The sequence below is a fragment of the Theobroma cacao genome, chromosome 2, assembly GCF_000208745.1.
Source record: "Theobroma cacao cultivar B97-61/B2 chromosome 2, Criollo_cocoa_genome_V2, whole genome shotgun sequence".
Classification (NCBI taxonomy): domain Eukaryota; kingdom Viridiplantae; phylum Streptophyta; class Magnoliopsida; order Malvales; family Malvaceae; genus Theobroma; species Theobroma cacao.
Window position 1 is genome coordinate 39,089,074 of NC_030851.1, and position 7,988 is coordinate 39,097,061.

Here is a 7,988-nt window from a genome sequence, read left to right on the forward strand (position 1 = left end):
GTATTTTTGGTTTTGATGAAAAAAATCTTATTATAATAAAGAGTTTATTTTTGTAATTATATATTACAAAAATTAATATTTTAAAATTAAAAATTAACCAAAGTTATTAATATTTTACTCATAGTAATATATAAATTATAAATAAAATATTAATATTTTAAAATTTCAATAATTAAATTATGAATAAAATACAATTATTTAAAAATGTTACTATTTAGATTATAATTATTTTAAAAATTTATAAATTATTAATATTTTAAAAATTTATAAATTATTAATATTTAAAAAATAAAATAAATAATAAATAATCGTATATTATAATAAATGGAATTATTGTCTTTTTATCATCTATTCCTTCATTATTTCAAAATTATTTTTACCAACAAAACATTGTAATAAATCATAATAATAATTCCAACATTATTCTATTCCATCAACCAAACTATATAATAACATTTTCATTCTATTCCTATCCTATTCTATTCCCACAAAATATATATTTTGTTCCATTTCATTTTATTCCGTGAACCAAATGTGCCCTTAATATTTAGTAAGCGGAAAAGAATGTCAATGAATACCTATTGGCACTGCCATTCAAAAAACAATACGAATTGGCACTAGCAAAAACTATTATTTTTTAAATGTAATTAATGCATCATTAATTATTCCTAGAAAAAGAATCATCTTAATTTGTGAGTTGCATTAACTAAGAGCTTGTTTGGCTTGACTTTTTTTCTAACTTAAAAGCTATTATGAAGCTCTTATGAAAAATAATAACTTTTAAAATTATTCTAAAATTGTTTGGTAAATTTTTTTATAAGTTTTTTTTTATAAGTTATAATTTTAGTTAAAATTATCATAAAAAATATTTCTTTTTTTTTGAGAGGGTAATATTGTAATTATTTTTAACAAATGAGGATATTTTTAAAACAAAAATAAAAATTTTCTTGTATTTTTAAAAGAAGAGGAGAAAAAGCTCATCCTCGGAGCTTTTTTTTAAGCTCTTTTTTTTTTAAATTTTGTTTTTAAAAAAAAAATTACTTTTTTTAAGAGCTTATCAAAAGATTATGTTTGACTTAACTTTTGCTTTTAAGAAGTAGATAAACTGAAAAAAAGTTAAGCCAAACATACACTAAGGCTATGGCTTTTGTCAGCTCATGAAGGAGTCATAGCTGCATTGGCTGTATCACCTGTGAAAAGGGCTGGTTTCTTCTGCCAGTCATGATCACAAGTTTGTCAAATTGTGGAAGTGATACGATTGCTAGCAGAATTCCCAAGTTTTAATCAGCAACGATTGTTGGTTTGTAGCTGTTCAGGTTGCTCAAAGGTGTCCATTTTGTGGTTTGTCCCAATGTAACTAACCTTGTCTGTTGTATGCATGCTATGCAACCTTGTGTCGTTAATGGTTAACTTGCACATTCTTGCTTAAATTCATCAACATTTTCTACAAAAAAAAAAAATAAAGAATAATAATACTGAATTGTGACACTACACTTTAATTGTATTGAATTTTGTAATCATACTTTTTATTTCCATTAGACTCCATAAATGAAATATTTCAGTATAACATTCTTTAATCTTTATTTTTCATTCGAAAATAACTAAAACAAAACTAGTTAAAATAAAATAACAGTGACAAAATTTAATGCAATTGAAACACAATTGCAAGATTCAAATTTGGTATCTATCTTAAGATTTTTATTCACCATGCCATGAGGTTATTTGGTTCATGATATTCACAAAATGGCTACAGAAATTTAGAAGCTGAGAAGCCTTAGATTGTTTACTAGGAGCAGAGCTAGGATATATCAGGGTTCACCTAGTCCTTGTACTGTAGATAAATAGAATTTTCAATATAAATCAATAGTATGCCATAATTTAGTATGATTTCTATCATTTCATTTAAATTTTTCCGGGTAGATTTATAACTAACGTCAATCTTTACCAATAATGGAGCCAAGGTCTATGCTCAATCTGGGCAAAGTCATTTCTCCTTCTGCAAGTCTCTCTGGTTTGAAAACATGAACATCTTCAACCCCATATCTCAGGGTCATGGTGAAGTGCTGGAGTTGTAATGAACAATTCAGTATTTTCTTCTTGGAGAATTTTGTTACAGAAAAAAAATATGCCTGGACAATCATACTGATCTCTGATCAAGATCTACAACAATATCGGAATATAAGAGGAAATAGTACTCAGAGGAGCACCATCTTCATACTTGATTGCTAAAACATTTTGTTCCAATACCATCATTTACTATTACATGGATAGAAACAAGGACAAATTAATCAACATCACTGACTGGGGTGAGTTACTGGCTGCGGCCTCTGTAAGCAACTGATCTACAAGGCATTATTCCATTGACAACTCTAGGCTTCATTCTACAGAGAATGAAGTATTACCTGAATTCCATGTTGTGGCTGAAGCAAAAGAAGGGTAAATGGTGAGTGGCTGTAGGTTGGGGAAAGGGAAATGTTGTATCGCTGTAGAATCATGGAAAGAGCAATCTTTGTTTCTGTCATTGCAAAGCTCATACCGACACAAGATCGAGGTCCCAATCCAAAGGGAACATATGCAGCTGCATTATGTTTGGTGGCATTGGCGATCCCTTCTGCGAATCTCTCAGGTTTGAAGAGATTGACATCATCTCCCCATAACTGAGGGTCATGGTGAAGTGCCATGATTGGGACACCCAAATGTAAATCAGCTGGCAGGATGAGCTTTCCCAATTGAACTTCATTTTCAACTTTTCTTGCCATGCCACTTACAGGAGGATATAATCTTAAAGTTTCATTAATGATCATAGTCATCTGTATGCAGCAGAAGAGGAATAAACATATCAAATCTATTCTGATTTTCAAAAATTCAATCTACTAAATGTTCAATGATGTGTCCAAGCAAAATGATTAGATTTACTTACAGTCTTTAGTCTGCCAATGCCTTCAGAATGTGGATTTTGGTTACCAAAGACCTTAATCACCTCTCTTCTTGCTTTCTCCTGCCAATCTGGATTGATTGCTAAAAGCAAGACTGTCCATGCAAGTGCAGAATTAGTTGTTTCTTGTCCAGCAAAGTAAAATGTCTTGCATTCATCTACCAAATCTTGTACTGATAGCCTGTTCTTCTTGTCTGCATCATGGTAAGCACTTACAAGTAATCCAAGAAAATCAGTGCCAAAGCTGTTGGCTTCTCCATTCACTACTTTCTCTTCTCGTTTCTTAACTATCTCCATCACAGAATTGTGTATTCCTTTTACAAGTTTGTCTGATTCAATTTCATCAGCAGTTTTACGGAAATTACTGCAAAAGCAAAACAAATTTCCACCAACATATGAAGGCAAAATAAAACAAAAATCCACCTAGCTATACAAGAGTAGTTTAACCATTTGCGCAAAAGCTGCATAATATGACTTCTAGTTAGTCTCCTTTCTCATTAAATCAGAAATAACCTGAAGAGGAACTTACCTAATGACAGGAAACTTAGATTTAAACATGTTTCTGTTTGTCAAGACAGACAACTTCAACAACATGTCAAAAATCTTTTTCCCATCTAAGTAACTGCTACCAAAAGCTGTCCTTGATATGACTTCTGAAGTCAACAACCTAAATTCTTCAAACACCTCAATTTCTTTGCCTTCAAGTTGCTTCCACTTTTCCAGCATCGTCTCTACACTAGCAATCAGTGCTGGTGTCATGCTCTGCCAAAACCATCACCACTCTTATGAGTAACTTATACCTTGCCAGGATTTGGTTCTTCTCTAATGCATAAAATTCACAAAACATGATCTGACTATGAAGTATCTTACATCAACACATCTATGACAAAAATAATTATAGCATTTGATCAGAAGTTTACTTTTAAGCTCTCCCCATGAAAAGCATAATTGGCCAACTTCCTTTGCCTTGCCCATTTCTGACCTTCGGATGTCACAAGCCCATCCCCTAGTATCTTAATAGCGAACTCGTCTTCATTCCTCTTCCTTTCTCTACTTGTCCTTTTTGGAAAAGCTCTTTCACTACTCTTCAACACCTCTTTGACAAGCTCAGGCTCTGTGATAATCAGTTGAGCTTTAGTACCTGCCCAAGAAAGATAGTTTTTCCCTAATTCCACGGAAACAAAAGAAGGTTAAATTGTTTCTTAAAAAAGGGTCTTAAAGCAAAAAAAAAAAAAAAGAAAAAAAAGTTGGGGGGGGGTGGGGTGTGGGGGGAGAGAATTTAATCTTACCATATGAGTTGATCCATGAATAAACTTGAGGATGGACTCTGGGAAATATATCATGTGATAAACTAGTCATAGGCTTGCTTAATGCTTCCTGTTTCATTTTTATGGTCTCTTTGTTGTTTCCATGGATGAATTTGTAAGGAGGTCCTTTGATTCCTTGCAAATTCATTGCATACTGTATCCGAAGTGGTGTCCACCAATACTTGTGTAGGATTTTGATCAGAGCTATGACCAGATACAGGCACAGAGAGCCTGTAAGAAGGGCTGATAGATTTGCTGCCATGGAAGACATTTGCAGAACCTGGCAAGGAAAATAGATTTTCTGATAAAGTTCATTTCCCCGGGATATATCAGATTTATGACATTTCAAGGGCGGTCACTTTGGCCTCATTCAGAATTATGGTCTAAGCTATAGATAGTCAAATTCAACCGCATGACCAATAGTTGCAGCCTGTTCAACGTTTCACATTCACATGGACAAAACTCAACGAATAGGAGCAGTGAAAATTAGAAAAATTTGCAATAAAGAAAAGGGAAAAGAGAACAGTCAAAGCACGTTATGTCTGATGCAGAACAGAACTCTGTCCAGACAGAGAAATAGCCGTAACCCATTGTCAAACACAACAAGTATGTTATTAATATTCATTTTAATTTAATATGTATCCAAATTTAATTTTTTTTTGAAAAGTGATTTTATTAACCTCTATCTCATCACCAGCATGTCGTTTCAAGTGTTTAGCTTAGCATGCAAAAGACTCTCATGGCATAAACGGGCAGTGAAGCCTGTACACTTACGAAAGAATTTTGCTACTCACGCAAAAAGTAGCATCACTTGATCAAGGATCAACCGACCAAAACCAAACTTTAGGGGGGAAGCATTTACGGCCCTTGGCTACCTACACAAAATTATCGAGTACATACAAAGGATAGGAGAAGCAGAAGACCGACATCAGTCGTGAAGCAAAAAAGAGCACCCTAAAACTATCGTAGACTAGAGGAACAGCCTCCCCAATTAGCCAGCACGCCCTTCACACTTGGGCTACAAGCTGACAGGAAAGCAGCCCCTGCAATGCATCGAACACAACCAGCAAAAAAGACACAGGACGAGCACAAACCAACAACATCGAACCATCGACCATGGCGAAGAAGAGTCGAAAACTTGCAGCCCGCACTTGAGCAGAGGAAAGGCCGAGAGCAGCTCCGAGAAGGAGGGATGCCCCAAAAACACTCTGCAGAAAAACGCAAGCCACCTTACAAGAGAAAGCCAACACTCTCCACTATCGGAAGAGCCAAAGAGAAGAGCAGCTCCACAATTTGAGAAGCTCAAATGGAAGAAGAAACCTCATGATAGGAGAAACACCTGGTCCAACCAAAATTAGAAAACTCGACCAACCACGGACAGCAAGGGCAGCATGGAACAACCGTTAAGAACAAACACATGAAAGGGGAGAGCAGAAAGGACAAATCTTTGACTACCAATAGAGCAAAGGCAAGCCAAAGCAAATCAAACAGGATCGAAAAGCCCAAAGCAACAAGGAAATGAAAACTAAAGAGAAAACAAACAAAACCTGAACAGAGGGAAATCTCAGTCAACAACAAAAAGCTTGTTGGGAAATTGCGGAATTGTCTCTAAAGAATTGCCCAAGATCTAACCCAATCAATCGAATAAAGAAAGAAAGAAATCAAGGACACCCACAAGAACACAAGAATTTACGTGGTTCGGTCTTTTAATGACTTACGTTCACAGGCACAACAATAGAGAAATATTCACTAAGAGAAAAATTAAGAGATTACAAGAACAGTCTCAAACTCATAACCCTTATCCCACATATACCTAAATCATTCTCTCTAAATCTAGGTGATAATTATTCTTTAACCCCATAGGGTCCTTTTATAGTATCAAATACAATATCCTTATCCTAATTTAATTAGGAATCTTATCCTAATAGAATAGATAATTGTTATTCTAATCTAACTAGATTTAAAGACTATTTATAAGGTATACTAATTTAATTAGAATTAAACAATCCTAATTAAATCACAATTCAAGACTATCCTAACAAATCTCCACCTTAGGCTTGAATTCACCAAGCTCCACCTTACGAACCAATCTCTGTCGACACCGCCACTGCCCCAATGGGCCTCAAGCACTACGAACACCGATCAAGTCCAAGCAATGCTTGAACTTTATCCCAGAAACTGACTTAGTTAGCATATCTGCCGGATTTTCATCTGTAGCTATTTTCTTTACTACAATCTCACCTTTAGAAATAATCTCTCGAACGAAGTTACACTTGACTTGGATGTGTTTGGTTCTCTCATGAAACATCTGATTTTTAGTCAAATGTATAGCACTTTGACTATCACAAAACACAACTGTTTGTGTTTGTTCAAAACCAAGATCACTAACCAAGCCTTTAAGCCACAAAGCCTCCTTCACTGCCTCGGTCACAGCCATATATTCAGCTTCAGTTGTAGACAAAGCAAAGGTTGATTGAAGAACTGCTTTCCAACTGATTGCAGATCCTGAGAGAGTGAACACATACCCCGTTTGAGATCTTCTACTATCTAGATCACCAGCAAAATCTGATTTGGAGAAGCCAACCACATTACGACTAATGTTTGCACCTCCTTCACACACTAAGCCAACTTCAATAGTAACTTTAGGTGTTTTCACAAGCTCCCATGTTTGATCCCAGTGTAGAGACTCAATCTTCTTAGAAGACTCGACATATATAATTTTCTCATGATAAAAGTAAGGCTCTTCAATCTCTACTTCCACAAATAAAACATAAGAATCAAAATCACCATCAATACAAGTAATGCTTCGTTGAGATACCAATTCTTGTACCTCTTGCAATTCTTTCTGGATTTCACTATCATCTCGCACTGTCACAAGAGCATTGATTTCAAGCTCCACCTGCTTGCCAACTTCTTGGTTTGATGTGTTTGCAATTCTAGACTTTATCCCACAAAGTAATGCAGACTTGTCAAAGGTAACATCCCGACTCACCATAAACTTGGGGAACTTACAATCAGTACACCACAACCAATAACCCTTCACCCCATATGCATAGCCTAGGAATATGCACTCTGTCGCCCTCAACTCAAGTTTACCATCACTCACATGAACATGAACAGGACAACCAAATACTCTCAATATAAAATAATCAGCAGGCTTACCAGACCAAACTTCCTTGGGAGTCTTAAATTCAATTGCAGTTGATGGAGACCGATTTACCAAGTAACAAGCCTTGTTGATAGCTTCTGTCCAAAATACTTTGGTTAGGCCAACATTTGAGAACACGTATTTTGCTCTCTCCAAAAGTGTTTTCTTCATCAATTCTACAATATCGTTTTGATATGGTGTTTTGTCGACAGTGCGATGTCTAACGATTTTCTCATTCTTGTAGAATAGACCAAACTCACATTTGCAAAATTTCAAACCTTTGTTTGTTCGAAAGCTCTCGATCCTTTTCTTAGTCTGCTTCTCGATCAATACCTTCCAATGCAAAAAGGTGGTTAACACTTCACTCATAGCCTTTAGAAGATACGTCCACACCTTTCTTGAAAAATCATCAATAAAGATCCACATGTATAATGATCCACCTTTTGATACCACCGGAGAAGGATCCCACAAATCTAAATAGATGTAGTTTACTGTACCCCTGGTTTGATGAGTTTTAGTGCTAAATTTCACTCTATGTTGCTCACAGAAATCTAGCTTTCCACTCTTTTGACCACACAGCAAACTATGCTTACTTAGT

The 7,988-nt window shown here is 35.2% G+C and overlaps 1 protein-coding gene across 1 annotated transcript; it reads right to left on the bottom strand.

Moving 5' to 3' along the window:
- Nucleotides 2,178-4,595, bottom strand: LOC108660941 (cytochrome P450 CYP749A22-like). Its single transcript, XM_018115630.1, has 5 exons — nucleotides 4,225-4,595; nucleotides 3,856-4,100; nucleotides 3,465-3,697; nucleotides 2,921-3,299; nucleotides 2,178-2,810 (listed from the first exon to the last, which is right to left on the bottom strand). Exons 1-5 carry the CDS (start codon nucleotides 4,511-4,513, stop codon nucleotides 2,382-2,384), a joined length of 1,575 nt encoding a protein of 524 aa, XP_017971119.1. The 5' UTR covers nucleotides 4,514-4,595; the 3' UTR covers nucleotides 2,178-2,381.

Coding starts and splice junctions, on each gene's coding strand:
- LOC108660941 (XM_018115630.1), bottom strand. CDS start 4,513: ATGTCTTCCATGGCAGCAAATCTATCAGCCCTTCTTACAGGCTCTCTG. Junction 4,101..4,224: donor TTCATGGATCAACTCATATG/GTAAGATTAAAT, acceptor CCGTGGAATTAG/GGAAAAACTATCTTTCTTGG. Junction 3,698..3,855: donor TTCATGGGGAGAGCTTAAAA/GTAAACTTCTGA, acceptor TGGTTTTGGCAG/AGCATGACACCAGCACTGAT.